The sequence below is a fragment of the Passer domesticus genome, chromosome 33 (assembly GCF_036417665.1).
Source record: "Passer domesticus isolate bPasDom1 chromosome 33, bPasDom1.hap1, whole genome shotgun sequence".
Classification (NCBI taxonomy): Eukaryota; Metazoa; Chordata; class Aves; order Passeriformes; family Passeridae; genus Passer; species Passer domesticus.
In genome coordinates, this window is record NC_087506.1 from 453,234 (window position 1) to 469,232 (window position 15,999).

Genomic DNA, 15,999 nt, shown 5'->3' on the forward strand with positions numbered 1-15,999 from the left:
CACATCCGGGTGGTTTTAATGCAAAATTTTTAACTCAATTTTGGGTGTTTTAAACGGGATTTTTTTTATTTTTGAGTACAAATTTCATGATTTTTTTGGGAATTTTGATAATTTTTGGGGTAATTTCGGTAATTTTTTGGGGTTCAGCCCCAGGGGCGGAGCCTCCACCAAAGCCCCACCCACTCCATGTTTTTACCTCAATTTTGGGTGTTTTTAACGGGATTTTTTTTATTTTTGAGTAGAAATTTCAGGGTTTTTTTGGGGTAATTTCGGGAATTTTTGGAATTCAGTCCCGGGGCGGAGCCTCCACAGAAGCCCCGCCCACTCTGGGGTTTTACCTCAATTTTGGGTGTTTTTAACGGGATTTTTTCTATTTTTGAGTGCAAATTTCGGGATTTTTTGGGGGAAATTTTGGGGTTCAGGCCCAGGGGTGGAGCCTTCACCAAAGCCCCGCCCACAGCCCCGCCCACTCTGGGTTTTTACCTCATTTTTGGGTGTTTTTAACGGGATTTTTTTTATTTTTGAGTAGAAATTTCAGGGTTTTTTTTGGGTAATTTCGGGAATTTTTGGAATTCAGTCCCAGGGGCGGAGCCTCCACAGAAGCCCCGCCCACTCTGGGTTTTTACCTCATTTTTGGGTGTTTTTAACGGGATTTTTTTTATTTTTGAGTAGAAATTTCGGGATTTTTTTGGGGAATTTCGGGATTTTTTGGGGTAATTTCAGGAAATGGGGTTCAGCCCCAGGGGCGGAGCCTGCGCCGGAGCTCCGCCCACATCAGCTGCCGCTCGCGCCTGGCCCCGCCCAGGGCCCCGCGGTTCTCGGCCGCGCGCCGCGCCAGGTACGGGATCGTCACCTCGGGGGGCCCCAGCGCCACCGACTTGTACACGGGGAGGCCCCCGGCGCCTGCCGGACACAGCGCGGTCACTCGCGGTCACTCGGGGTCATTGTGGTCACTCAGGGGTCACTCAGGGTCACTCAGGGTCAGTTTGGGGTCATTTAATGGGATTTTTAGGGGTTTTTTTGAGAATTTTGGGATTTTTTGGGGGGATTTGGGGTCACTCGCGGTCACTCAGTGGTCATTGTGGTCACTCAGGGTCACTCGGGGTCACTCGGGGTCACTCGGGGTCACTCGCGGTCATTTGTGGTCAGTTTGGGGTCATTTAATGGGATTTTTAGGGGATTTTTTTTGAGATTTTGGGATTTTTGGGGGGATTTGGGGTCACTCGTGGTCACTCAGGGGTCATTTGGGGTCACTCAGGGGTCACTCAGTGGTCGTTGTGGTCACTCGGGGTCACTGGGGGTCATTTAAAGGAATTTTGGGGGATTTTTTTTATTTTTAGGGATTTTTTTTTGAGAATTTTGGGAATTTTGGGGATTTGGGGGGGTTTTGGGGGATTTGGGGTCACTCAGGGGTCACTCAAGGGTCATTTGGGGTCAATCAGGGTCAGTTTGGGGTCATTTAAGGGAATTTTTGGGGATTTTGGGGGATTTTTTTGGGCATTTTTTTGAGAATTTTTGGGATTTGGGGAGAATTTTTGGGGATTTCTTTGGGAACTTTTGGGGATTTGGAGTCACGCAGGGTCACTCAGTGGTCACTCAGGGTCACTCAGTGGTCACTCAGGGTCATTGTGGTCACTCAGGGGTTCATTTGGGGTCACTCAGGGTCAGTTTGGGGTCATTTAAGGGGATTTTTAGGGGTTTTTTTGAGAATTTTGGGATTTTTGGGGGATTTGGGGTCACTCGTGGTCACTCAGGGGTCATTGTGGTCACTCAGGGTCACTCGTGGTCACTCGGGGTCACTCGTGGTCACTCAGGGGTCACTCAGGGTCATTTGAGGGATTTTGGGGGATTTTGGTGGATTTTTTTGAGAATTTTTGGGATTTGGGGAGATTTTTTGGGGATTTTTTTGGGAACTTTTGGGGATTTGTGGTCACTCAGGGTCACTCACTGGTCACTGAAGGGTCACTCACTGGTCACTTGGGTCACTCAGGGGTCAGCTTGGGGTCATTTAAGGGGATTTTGGGGGATTTTTTTTTGGAATTTTGGGGGTTTTTTATTGGGGGGATTTGGGGTCACTCAGTGGTCACTCAGTGGTCACTCAGTGGTCACTCATTGGTCAGTGGTCACTCAGTGGTCACTCAGTGGTCACTCACAGTTCATTGGTCACTCAGTGGTCACTCAGTGGTCACTCAGTGGTCACTCAGTGGTCACTCTCAGTTCATTGGTCACTCAGTGGTCACTCAGTGGTCACTCAGTGGTCACTCAGGGGTCAGTGGTCACTCAGTGGTCACTCTCAGTTCATTGGTCACTCAGTGGTCACTCAGGGTGGGTCAGTGGTCACTCAGTGGTCACTCATTGGTCAGTGGTCACTCAGTGGTCACTCTGTGGTCACTCTCAGTTCATTGGTCACTCAGTGGTCACTCAGTGGTCACTCATTGGTCAGTGGTCACTCAGTGGTCACTCTCAGTTCATTGGTCACTCAGGATGGGTCAGTGGTCACTCAGTGGTCAGTTGGTCACTCACCCAGGGCCAGGCTCAGGTGCTCGCCCATCCCCTGCAGTCACTCAGGGGTCACTCAGTGGTCAGTGGTCACTCAGTGGTCACTCAGTGGTCACTCACAGTTCATTGGTCACTCAGTGGTCACTCAGTGGTCACTCAGTGGTCACTCAGTGGTCACTCTCAGTTCATTGGTCACTCAGTGGTCACTCAGTGGTCACTCAGTGGTCACTCAGGGGTCAGTGGTCACTCAGTGGTCACTCTCTCAGTTCATTGGTCACTCAGTGGTCACTCAGGGTGGGTCAGTGGTCACTCAGTGGTCACTCATTGGTCAGTGGTCACTCAGTGGTCACTCTCAGTTCATTGGTCACTCAGGATGGGTCAGTGGTCACTCAGTGGTCAGTTGGTCACTCACCCAGGGCCAGGCTCAGGTGCTCGCCCATCCCCTGCAGTCACTCAGGGGTCACTCAGTGGTCAGTGGTCACTCAGTGGTCACTCAGGGTGGGTCAGTGGTCACTCAGGGTGGGTCAGTGGTCACTCAGTGGTCACTCAGTGGTCAGTGGTCACTCATTGGTCACTCAGTGGTCACTCAGTGGTCAGTGGTCACTCAGGGTGGGTCAGTGGTCACTCAGTGGTCACTCAGTGGTCACTCACCCAGGGCCAGGCTCAGGTGCTCGCCCATCCCCTGCAGTCACTCAGGGTGGGTCAGTGGTCACTCAGGGGTCACTCAGTGGTCACTCACAGTTCATTGGTCACTCAGTGGTCACTCAGGGTGGGTCAGTGGTCAGTGGTCACTCAGTAGTCAGTGGTCACTCAGTGGTCACTCAGGGTGGGTCAGTGGTCAGTGGTCACTCAGTGGTCACTCAGTGGTCACTCAGGGTGGGTCAGTGGTCAGTGGTCACTCAGGGTGGGTCAGTGGTCACTCAGGGGTCACTCAGTGGTCACTCACAGTTCATTGGTCACTCAGTGGTCACTCAGGGTGGGTCAGTGGTCAGTGGTCACTCAGTGGTCAGTGGTCACTCAGTGGTCACTCAGTGGTCAGTGGTCACTCAGTGGTCACTCAGTGGTCACTCAGGGTGGGTCAGTGGTCACTCAGTGGTCACTCAGTGGTCAGTGGTCACTCAGTGGTCACTCAGTGGTCACTCAGTGGTCACTCACCCAGGGCCAGGCTCAGGTGCTCGCCCATCCCCTGCAGTTGCCCGAAGCAAACGGAGCCGGGCGGGACCCGCGGCAGCCTGGGGGGGTTTGGGGGGAAATCGGCAGGGTTTGGGGCTGCCACAAAATCACCCCCAAATCACCCCAAATCACCCCAAAATCACCCCAAAATCACCCCAAAATCACCCCAAAAATACCCCAAAATCACCCCAAAATCAGCCCAAAATTAACCCCAAAATTGCCTCAAAAATACCCCAAAATCACCCCAAATCACCCCCAAATCACCCCAAAAATCACCCAAAATCACCCCAAAATCACCCCAAAAATACCCCAAAATCACCCCAAAATTAACCCAAAAATTGCCTCAAAAATACCCCAAAATTAACCCCAAAATCACCCCAAAAATACCCAAAAATTAACCCTAAAATTACCTCAAAAATACCCAAAAATTCACCCAAAATTAACAAAAACCACCCCAAAATTACCCAAAAAAACCCCCAAATTCACCTCTAAATTAACAGAAATCACACCAAAATTATCAAAAAAACCCCAAAATTAACCCCAAATTACCCCCAAAATTACCCTAAAATGACCCCAAAATTAACAAAAATTAACCCAAAATCACCCCAAAAATACAAAAAAATACCGAAAAGTTAACCCAAAAATTCACAAAAATTAACCCAAAAATACCTAAATTTCACCCCAAAATTAACCCCAAATTAGCCCCAAAATTACCCTAAAATCACCCCAAAATTAACCAAAATTACCTCAAAATTACCCCAAAATTAACCCAAAAATTCCCGCCAAAATTAACAAAAATTACCTCAAAAATACCCCAAAATTAACAAAAACTACCCCAAAAATTCACCCCAAAATTAACAAAAATTAACCCAAAATCACCATACAATTAACAAAAATTAACCCAAAATCACCCCAAAAATACCCCAAAATCACCCCAAATTTAACCCAAAAATTGCCTCAAAAATACCCCAAAATTAACCCCAAAATCACCCCAAAATCACCCCAAAAATTAACAAAAATTAACCCCAAAACACCTAAAAGTTAACCCAAAAATACCCAAAAATTAACCAAAAAATACGCAAAAATTCACCCCAAAATTAACAACAATTACCTCAAAAATACCCAAAAATTGACCACAAAATCACCCCAAAATTAATAAAATTAATCCAAAAGTATGCAAAAATTAACCCAAAAATTCACCCCAAAATTAACAGAAATTACTTCAAAAATACCCAAAAAGTCACTCCAAAATACCCAAAAATTAACCCCAAAATCACCCCAAAAATACCCCAAAAAATTCACCCCAAAATACCCAAAAATTCACCCTAAAAATAACAAAAATTAACCCCAAAATTACCCCGAAATCACCCCAAAAATACAAAAAAATTCACCCCAAAATTAACAAAAATTAACCCAAAATCCCCATTTTTTGCCCAAAATCCCCATTTTTCGCCCCATTTTTACCACCGCAGCGCTTCCAGCACCGATCCCTCGTTGTGTGAGGCCACCATGAGCCGCAGGCCAAAATCCCCAAAAAATGTCCCCAAAATCCCCATTTTTTGCCCCCAAAGCCCCAAAATCCCCATTTTTTGCCCCAAATCCCCATTTTTTGCCCAAAATTCCCTTTTTTTGCCTCATTTTTCACTGATCCCTCGTTGTGTGAGGCCACCATGAGCCGCAGGTGAAAACCCCCATAAAATGCCCCAAAATTCCCATTTTTTGCCCCAAAATCCTAATTTTTTGCCCAAAATTCCCACTTTTTGCCCCAAAAAGCCCCAAAATTCCCATTTTTCACCCCATTTTTCACCACGCCCTCGTTGTGTGAGGCCACCATGAGCCACAGGCCAAAATCCCCATAAAATGCCCCAAAAATGCCCCAAAAATGCCCCAAAATTCCCATTTTTTGCCCCAAATCCCCATTTTTTGCCCCAAATTCCCATTTTTTGCCCAAAATCCCCATTTTTTGCCCAAAATCCCCATTTTTCGCCCCATTTTTACCACCGCAGCGCTTCCAGCACCGAGCCCTCGTTGTGCAAGGCCACCGTGAGCTGCAGCCAAAAACCCCCATAAAATGCCCCAAAAATGCCCCAAAATCCCCATTTTTTGCCCCAAAATCCCCATTTTTTGCCCCAAATTCCCTTTTTTCGCCCCATTTTTCACTGATTCCTCGTTGTGTGAGGCCACCATGAGCCACAGGGGAAAATCCCCATAAAATGCCCCAAAAATGCCCCAAAATCCCCATTTTTTGCCCAAAATCCCCATTTTTCGCCCCATTCTCACCACCGCAGCGCTTCCAGCACCGAGCCCTCGTTGTGCGAGGCCACCATGAGCCGCAGGCCAAAAACCCCATAAATTGTCCCAAAAAAAGCCCCAAAATCCCCATTTTTTTCCCAAAATTCACATTTTTTGCCCAAAATTCCCACTTTTTGACCCAAAATCCCCATTTTTTGCCCCATTCTCACCATCCTCGTTGTGCGAGGCCACCATGAGCCGCAGGGGAAAATCCCCATAAAATGCCCCAAAAATGCCCCAAAATCCCCATTTTTTGCCCCAAATCCCCATTTTTTGCCCAAAATTCCCTTTTTTTGCCTCATTTTTCACTGATTCCTCGTTGTGTGAGGCCACCATGAGCCGCAGGAGAAAATCCCCATAAAATGCCCCAAAATTCCCATTTTTTTACCCAAAATTCCCATTTTTTCCCAAAATCCCCATTTTTTGACCCAAAATCCCCATTTTTTGCCCAAAATCCCCATTTTTCGCCCCATTTTTACCACCGCAGCGCTTCCAGCACCGAGCCCTCGTTATGCGAGGCCACCATGAGCCGCAGCCAAAATCCCCAAAAAATGTCCCAAAAAAAGCCCCAAAATCCCCATTTTTTTCCCAAAATTCACATTTTTTGCCCAAAATTCCCAATTTTTGACCCAAAATCCCCATTTTTTGCCCCATTCTCACCATCCTCGTTGTGCGAGGCCACCATGAGCCGCAGGGGAAAATCCCCATAAAATGCCCCAAAAATGCCCCAAAATCCCCATTTTTTGCCCCAAAATCCCCATTTTTTGCCCAAAATCCCCATTTTTCGCCCCATTCTTACCACCGCAGCGCTTGCAGCACCGAGCCCTCGTTGTGCGAGGCCACCATGAGCCGCAGGCGCGAGCCCGGCCGCGCCAGCGCCGCCAGGACGAGCCGCAGGCAGCGCTCGTAGCTGGGGAGACCCAAAATCGGGGGAATTCACCCCAAAAATCAGAGGAAATTCAGCCAAAAATATATCCGAAATTCAGCAGGAATTCACTCAAAATCGGCCTGAAATTGGCCCAAAATCAGGGGGAATTCACCCAAAATCAGTGGAAATTCACCCAAAATCTGCCCAAAATCAGAGGAAATTCACCCAAAATCAGCGGAAATTCACAAAAAAATCAGTCTGAAAATGGAGGAAATTCACCCAAAAATCATCAGAAATCAGCACAAAATTCATCAGAAATTCAGCCCAAAATCTGCGGGAATTCACCCAAAATCAGCAGAAATTCAGCGCAAAATTTACCCAAAATCAGCAGAAATTCACCCCAAAATCTGCCCGAAATTCAGCAGAAATTCACCCAAAAATTCACCCCAAAATTGGCCCGAAATCAAAGGGAATTAACCCAAAAATCTGCCCGAAATTCAGCAGAAATTCACCCAAAGATCAGCCCAAAATCAGAGGAAATTCACCCAGAAGCCAAAAATCACCCAAAAGTAACACAAAATTCACCCAAAAATCACAAAAAATTCACCTAAAAATCATTAAAAAATCATCCAAAAATCACAAAAAAATCACAAAAAAATCACCCAAAAATCACCCAAAATTCACCCAAAATTCACCCAAAAAATCACCCAAAATTCACCAAAAAATTACCCAAAATTCACCCAAAAATCACAAAAAATTCACCCAAAAATCACGAAAAATTCATCCAAAAATCACAAAAAATTCACCCAAAAATCATAAAAAAATCATCCAAAATTCATCCAAAAATCACAAAAAATCACCCAAAAATCACCCAAAATTCACCCAAAAATCACCAAAAAATCACCCAAAAATCCTCCAAAATTCACCGAAAAATCACCCAAAAATCACCAGAAATTCACCCAAAAATCACCCAAAATTACTGCAAAATTAACTCAAAAATCACCCAAAAATCACCAAAAATCACCCAAAAATCCCTCAAAATTCACCCAAAAATCACAAAAAATCACCCAAAAATCACCCAAAATGAACGCAAAATTAATCTAAAATTAACCCAAAAGTCACCCAAAATTACTCTAAATTTAATCCAAAAATCACCCAAAAGTAACACAAAATTCACCCAAAAATCACTCAAAAATCACCAAAAAATCACCAAAAAATCACGCAAAAATCACCGAAAATTCACCCAAAAATCACTCAAAAATCACCAAAAAATCACCAAAAAAATCACACAAAAATCACCCAAAATTCACCCAACAATCACTCAAAAATCACCAAAAAATCACCAAAAAATCACGCAAAATTCACCCAAAATTCACCCAAAAATCCCTCAAAAATCACCAAAAAATCAAAAAAAATCACGCAAAAATCACCCAAAATTCACCCAAAAATCACTCAAAAATCACCAAAAAAATCACCAAAAAATCACGCAAAAATCACCAAAAATTCACCCCAAAAATCCCCCAAAATTAACCCAAAATTCACCCAAAAATCACCCAAAAATCCCCAAAAAATCCCCAAATCCCCCAAATCCCCCCGGTTCTCACCTGGCCGAGGTGTGCTCAGGTGAGTCCCAGGTGGGGCCGCGCTCCTGCTCCAGGTACGCCCCCCGCACCAGCTTCACCCCGCAGCTCAGCCCGGCCCCGCCCGCCTGCGCCAGGTGCGCGCCCAGCCGGGCCTCGGTGTCCTGGGGGGGGACAGGTGTGCTCAGGTGTGCCCAGGTGTGCCCAGGTGTGCCTAACATACCCCCAGGTGTGCCCAGGTGTGCCCAGGTGTGTCTAACATACCCCCAGGTGTGCCCAGGTGTGCTCAGGTGTGCTCAGGTGTGCCCAGGTGTGCCCAGGTGTGCCCAGGTGTGTCTAACATACCCCCAGGTGTGCCCAGGTGTGCCCAGGTGTGTCCAAAATACCCCCAGGTGTGACCCAGGAACCCCAAAATGAGGCTCAGGTACCCCCCCACGTGTGCCCAGGTGTGCCCAGGTACCCCAAAATGTGGCTCAGGTGTGCCCCAGGTGTGTCTAAAGTAGCCTCAGGTGTGCCCAGGTGAGCTCGGGTGTGCCCAGGTACCCCAAAATATGACCCAGGTGCCCCCAGGTGTGCCCAGGTACCCCCAGGTGCCCCCAGGTGTGCCCAGGTGTGCCCCAGGTGCGCTCACCCTCAGGTAGGCCTGCCAGGTGTTCCAGATGTGGGGGCGGGGCCCGCGGCGGTTGTGGCGCCACATCAGCCCCCAGGTGAGGCAGGTGAGGGCGGGGTTCAGGTGAGAGAGCTCGGCGTCCACCAGCACCTGCACAGCCCCGCCCACTGCCGCCTGCGCAGGGGAGAGACACGGGAGACAGGTGAGACAGGTGAGACAGGTGAGAGACAGGTGAGAGAGGTGAGAGACAGGTGAGAGACAGGTGAGAGACAGGTGAGAGACAGGTGAGACAGGTGAGAGACAGGTGAGACAGGTGAGACACAGGTGAGGGACAGGTGAGAGGTGAGACAAGTGAGAGACAGGTGAGACAGGTGAGAGACAGGTGAGACAGGTGTGCACAGGTGTGCCCAGGTGAGCTCAGGTGTGGCTCAGGTGTCCCCAGGTGAGCTCGGGTGAGTCCCCAGGTGTGTCCAGGTGTGCCAAGCTACCAAAAAATCTGACCCAGGTAACCAAAATATGCCCCAGGTGTGCCTCACCTGCGCCACCCTCTCCAGCCCCCTCAGGCCCCGCCCCCTCCCCTGAGGCCCCGCCCCCTCACCTGCGCCACCCTCTCCAGCCTGCTCAGGCCCCGCCCCCTCAGGCCCCGCCCCCTCATCTGTGCCACCCTCTCCAGCCCCCTCAGGCCCCGCCCCCTCAGGCCCCTCCCCCTCAGGCCCCGCCCCCTCAGGCCCCGCCCCCTCACCTGCGCCACCCTCTCCAGCCTGCTCATGCCCCGCCCCCTCAGGCCCCGCCCCCTCAGGCCCCGCCCCCTCACCTGTGCCACCCTCTCCAGCCTGCTCAGGCCCCGCCCCCCCAGGCCCCGCCCCCTCACCTGCGCCACCCTCTCCAGCCTGCTCAGGCCCCGCCCCCTCAGGCCCCTCCCCCTCAGGCCCCGCCCCCTCAGGCCCCGCCCCCTCACCTGTGCCACCCTCTCCAGCCTGCTCAGGCCCCGCCCCCTCAGGCCCCTCCCCCTCAGGCCCCGCCCCCTCAGGCCCCGCCCCCTCACCTGCGCCACCCTCTCCAGCCTGCTCAGGCCCCGCCCCAGGTGCTCGTTCTCGGCCGGGCTGAGCCAGGGCAGCTCCGGCACCTGCGGGGGGCGTGGCCAGGGAAAGGGGCGTGGTTTAGGTAAAAACGAGTGTGGTTTGGGTAAAAATGGGCGTGGTTTGGGTAAAATGGGCGTGGTTCTGGTAAAAAGGGGCACAGTTTAGTTAAAAATGGGCGTGGTTTGGGTAAATGGGCGTGGTTTTGGTTAAAGGGGGCGTGGTTTAGTAAAAAGGGGGCGTGGTTCATGTAAAAGGGGGCATGGTTCGAGTAAAAGGGGCGTAGTTTGGGTAAAATTGGGCGTGGTTCATGTAAAAATGGGCGTGGCCATGTAAAAGGGGAGTGACCCAGGGAAAATGGGCGTGGTTTAGGTAAAAAGGGGCGTGTCCAGGTAAAAGGGGCGTGGTTTGGGTACAAAGGGGCGTGGTTTAGGTAAAAGGGGCGTGGTCAATTCAGGGAGGGGTTACCTGGCCGCCCAACATGGCCGCCACTTGTTCTGGGTTAAGCCCCGCCCCTTCCGGCTCGGCCAATCGCAGTGAGATTTTCTCCTGGGGGGCGTGGCCAGAGAGGGGACGGGCTGAAAATCTGCCCCACACACCCGAAATCTGCCCCAGGGACCCCAAATCTGCCCCACAGATCCCAATCCTGCCCCACGGACCCCAAATCTGCCCCAGGGACCCCAAATCTGCCCCACAGACCCCAAATCTGCCCCAGGGACCCCAAATCTGCCCCACAGATCCCAAATCTGCCCCAGGGACCCCAAATCTGCCCCACAGACCCCAAATCTGCCCCACGGACCCCAAATCTGCCCCAGGGACCCCAAATCTGCCCCACAGATCCCAAATCTGCCCCACGGATCCCAAATCTGCCCCACAGATCCCAAATCTGCCCCACATCCCCACAGACCCCACAGCCCCACAGATCCCAAATCTGCCCCACAGATCCCAGCCCCACAGACCCCACAAACCCCACAGACCCCACAGACCCCACAGACCCCACAGATCCCACCCTCTAAATTCCTGCCCCACAGACCCCACTGACCCCACAGACCCCATAGATCCCACCCCATAGACCCCATAGACCCCACAGACCCCACAGATCCCACCCTCTAAATTCCTGCCCCACTGACCCCACAGACCCCATAGATCCCACCCCATAACCCCACAGACCCCACAGACCCCACAGACCCCACAGCCCCACAGACCCCACAGCCCCACTGACCCCACATCCCCACATCCCCACATCCCCACAGACCCCACAGACCCCACAGCCCCACAGACTCCACAGCCCCACAGATCCCAGCCCCACTCACGCAGAGCCGCTGGCTCAGCAGCGCCGTCACCTTGAGCTGCATGGCGGGCTCGGGGCCCGCGGCGGCCGCCAGCCCCACACACTGCAGGGCTGCCCCACAGTTCTGCTCGAACCAGGCCTCGCTGCCCCACGGGGACCCCAAAACCATCAGTGACCCCATCAGTGACCCCACACACTGCAGGGCTGCCCCACAGTTCTGCTCGAACCAGGCCTCGCTGCCCCACGGGGACCCCAAAACCATCAGTGACCCTAAAACCCCATCAGTGACCCGAAAACCCCATAAATTACCCCAAAACCCCATCAGTGACCCCACACACTGCAGGGCTGCCCCACAGTTCTGCTCGAACCAGGCCTCGCTGCCCCACGGGGACCCCAAAACCATCAGTGACCCCAAAACATCACATGTGACCCCATAAGTGACCCCCAAACCCCATCAGTGACCCTTACACCCCATAAATTACCCCAAAACCCCATCAGTGACCCCCAAACACTGCGTTACCCCATAAGTGACCCTAAAACCCCATAAATTACCCCAAAACTGCCCCATAAGTGACCTCCACACCCCATAAGTGACCTAAAAGTGACTCCAGACCACAAGAACGCCGTAAGTGACCCCAAACACCACATGTGACCCCATAAGTGACCCCCAAACCCCATCAGTGACCCACAAGTGACCCCAAAACCCCATCAGTGACCCCACACACTGCAGCACTGCCCCACAGGGAACCCGAACCATCAGTGACCCCAAACATCACATGTGACCCCATTAGTGACCCCAGAACTCCATAAGGGACCCACAATGACCCTAAAACCCCACAAGTGACCCACAAGTGACCAAAAACCCCATCAGTGACCCTAAAACTTCATCAGTGACCCACAATGACCCTAAAACCCCATCAGTGACCCCAAAACTGCCCCATAAGTGACCCCCAAACCCCCGTATGTGACCCACAAGTGACCCTAAAACCCCACAAGTGACCAAAAACCCCATAAGTGACCCTAAAACCCCGCATGTGACCCCGTAAGTGACCCCAAACACCACGTGACCCCATAAGTGACCCTAAAACCCCATAAATTACCCCAAAACCCCCAAAGTGACCCTAAAACTGCCCCATAAGTGACCCCCACACCCCATAAGTGACTCACAAGTGACCAAAAACCCCATAAGTGACCCCAGAACTCCATAAGGGACCCACAAGTGACCCTAAAACCCCATTAATGACCCCAGGACTGCCCCATAAGTGACGACCACACCCCATAAGTGACCCCCACATCCCATAAATGACCCCAAAACCCCATAAGTGACTCCAGAACTGTTCCATAAGTGACCCCCATACCCCATAAATGACCCCAAAACCCCATAAATGACCCCAAAACCCCATAAGTGACCCCAGAACTGCCCCATAAGTGACCCCAAAACCCCATAAGTGACCCTCACCACACATAAATTACCCCAAAACCTCACAAGTGACCCCACATCCCATAAGTGACCCCCAAACCCCATAAGTGACCCACAAGTGACCCCAGGACACCATTAGTGACCCTAAAACCCCATAAGTGACACTAAAACCCCATAAGTGACCCACAAGTGGCCCTAAAACCCCATAAGTGACCCTCAAGTGACAAAAAATCCCCATAAATGACCCCAGAACTGCCCCATAAGTGAGCCCCAAAACCTCATAAGTGACCCCAAAACCCCATAAGTGACCCCAAAACTGCCCCATAAGTGACCCCCAAAACCTTGTAAGTGACCTAAAAGTGACCCCAAGACACCATGAGTGACCCTAAAACCCCGTAAGTGACCCCGGAACTGCCCCATAAGTGACCCCCACACCCCATAAGTGACTCACAAGTGACCCCAGGACTGCTCCATAAGTGACCCTAAAACCCCATACGTGACCCCCACATCCCATAAATGACCCCAAAACCCCGTAAGTGACCCCATAAGTGACCCCCAGAGGTGACCCCAGCTCACCCCTCGCCGTCGGGTCCCTCGCCCTCGATGGGCAGGGCCAGCAAAGGGCGCAGGCCACGCGCCCGGAGCCGCTGGCCCAGCTCCCGCACGGCCGCCGGGCTCCGGCCGACCGCAAACTGTCCCCAGAGGGACACGGAGAGAAGGGCCCGCCACAGGCGGGCACCCAGGACCCGGCGGGATGCCCGCAGGAGCTGCGGGGAATGGCGGGAGGTCGGGGTGGGATGGGAAAATGGCGGGGGTGCGTGAGGGGGAAAGGGCGGGAAAGTGTGAGGGGAGAAAATGGCAGAGTGTGAGGGGGGAAAATGGTGGGGGAGTGTGAGGGGGGAAAATGGTGGGGGAGTGTGAGGGGGGAAAATGGTGGGAAAGTGTGAGGGGAGAAAAGGGCAGGAAAATGTGAGGGGAAAAAAAGGCGGGAAAGTGTGAGGGGAAGGAAATGGGGGAGTGTGAGGGGGAAAAATGGTGGAGGAGTGTGAGGGGAAAAAAAGGCGGGAAAGTGTGAGGGGAAGGAAATGGGGGAGTGTGAGGGGGGAAAATGGTGGGGGAGTGTGAGGGGGGAAAAGGGCGGGAAAGTGTGAGGGGAAGGAAATGGGGGAGTGTGAGGGGGGAAAATGGTGGGAAAGTGTGAGGGGAGAAAATGGTGGGAAAGTGTGAGGGGAGAAAAGGGCAGGAAAATGTGAGGGGGAAAAAAGGCGGGAAAGTGTGAGGGGAAGGAAATGGGCGAGTGTGAGGGGGGAAAATGGTGGAGGAGTGTGAGGGGAAAAGGGCGGGAAAGTGTGAGGGGAGGAAATGGGGGAGTGTGAGGGGGGAAAATGGTGGGGGAGTGTGAAGGGGGAAAAGGGCGGGAAAGTGTGAGGGGAGAAAATGGTGGGAAAGTGTGAGGGGGGAAAATGGTGGGAAAGTGTGAGGGGGGAAAATGGGGGAGTGTGAGGGGAAAAAGGCTGGGAAAGTGTGAGGGGAGAAAGTGATGAGGGAGTATGAGGGAAAAGAAATGGCAGGAAACTGTGAGAGGAAGAAAATAGGGGAGTGTGAGGGGGAGCAGGGTGGGAAAGTGTGAGGGGAAAAAGGCTGGGAAAGTGTGAGGGGAGGAAATGGTGGGGGAGTGTGAGGGGGGAAAATGGTGGGAAAGTGTGAGGGGAAAAACCAGTGAGAAGATGAGGGAAGAAAATGTTGGGGGAGTGTGAAGGGAGAAAATGCAGGGGAAATGTGAGGGAAAAATGGACAGGAAACAGTGAAGGGAGGAAATGGTGAGAAAATGTGAGGGGAGGAAATGGGGGAGTGTGGGAGAGGAAATTGAGGGAAATGGTGAGGGGAGAGAATGGTGAGAAAGTGTGAGGGGAGACAAGGGCAGGAAACTGTGAGGGGAAAAAAATGGAGCGAAACTGAGGGGAGAAAATAGTGGGCAAATGTGAGGGGAGGAAATGGGGGAGTGTGAGGGGAGAAAATGGCAGGGGAGCGTGAGGGGAGGAAATGGAGGGGGAGTGTGAAAGGAAAAAAGAGCGGGAAACTGCAAGGGGAGGAAATGGCGGGAAAATATGAAGGAAGAAAATGACAGGAAACAGTGAGGGGACAGGAAGAAAGAAATCCCTAAATGGATAAAAAGGCCTGATATGTGAGGGAAGAAAATGAGGGAGCCATGAGGGAACAGGATGAAGGGGATGCCCCACTTTCCCCCAACAGCTGCTCCAGAGGGACACAGCCCAGGACCCGCCATGACTGTGAGGAGCGGGGGTGAGTTTTGGGGTTCACTTATGGGGTTTGGGAGCAGGTTATGGGGCAGAGACTAGGGGTGGGTTTGGAGATTTAGGGGTCACTTATGGGGCTGGGGGGGATTATGGGGCAAGGGAGGGGTTTGGAGGTCACAGTTTGTGAGGGCAGAAAATGGTGGGAAGCCCTGAGGGTGCCTCTATGTTGTTATGGGGGGGGAGGTCTCTATGGGTCAGGGGTCTCTAATTGGGGTGGGGGTCCCCCATTTTTGGGGAGGGGGTCTCACCGCCTCGGGGTCCTGCTGCAGCCGGGGGTGGGAGCAGAGGGCGAACACCAGCAGGCCCCGGAGCAGCTCCCACCATCCCAGGGCCGCCAGGGCCCGGCCGTCCCTCACCTGCGCCTCCACCTGCTCCTGCAATGGCGACCCCTCCCCGCCTTCTGAGTCCCCCTGCCCCATAGATCCCCCCAGAGACCCCTCCTGCCCCACGGATTTACCCCCAGGATTCTCCTGCCCCACAGAACTTCCCTGCCCCATGGATCTCCACAGGGACCCCCTCCAAACTTTGGTCTCTCCCTGCCCCATAGATCGACCCTCAGAGCGCCCCTGCCCCAGAGATCCCCCCATAAATCCTGCCAGGGATCTGCCCTGCCCCATAGATCCCCCCATAACTGCCCCCAAGGATCTCCCCTGCCCTACAGATCCCCCCCAAAATCCCCCCAGGGATCTGCCCTGCCCCATAGATCCCCCCATAAATGCCCCCAAGGATCTGCCCTGTCCCATAAATCCCCCCAAGGACCTCCCCTGCCCCATAGATCCCCTCATAAATCCCCCCAGGGACCTCCCCTGCCTCATAGATCCCCCCATAAATGCCCCCAGGGACCTCCCCTGCCCCATAAATCCCTCCAA

At 52.2% G+C, this 15,999-nt stretch overlaps 1 protein-coding gene across 1 annotated transcript; it reads right to left on the reverse strand.

Annotated features, from left to right (window-relative positions):
* Nucleotides 1-733: 733 nt before the first annotated feature.
* On the reverse strand, nt 734-15,549 carry PRODH2 (proline dehydrogenase 2). The gene is made up of 10 exons (XM_064401838.1): nt 15,379-15,549; nt 13,389-13,579; nt 11,415-11,535; nt 10,570-10,650; nt 10,068-10,148; nt 9,044-9,196; nt 8,437-8,576; nt 6,764-6,874; nt 3,655-3,731; nt 734-903 (listed from the first exon to the last, which is right to left on the reverse strand). Exons 1-10 carry the CDS (start codon nt 15,547-15,549, stop codon nt 734-736), a joined length of 1,296 nt encoding a protein of 431 aa, XP_064257908.1.
* Nucleotides 15,550-15,999: the final 450 nt, after the last annotated feature.

Excerpts from the sequence above, each read along its gene's own strand:
- PRODH2 (XM_064401838.1), bottom strand. The coding sequence starts at position 15,549 with ATGGGGCAGGGGGACTCAGAAGGCGGGGAGGGGTCGCCATTGCAGGAG. Across the intron at positions 10,651-11,414 it reads TGCTGAGCCAGCGGCTCTGC|GAGAAAATCTCACTGCGATT; the intron begins GTGAGTGGGGCT and ends CACGCCCCCCAG. Across the intron at positions 10,149-10,569 it reads CGGCCATGTTGGGCGGCCAG|GTGCCGGAGCTGCCCTGGCT; the intron begins GTAACCCCTCCC and ends CGCCCCCCGCAG.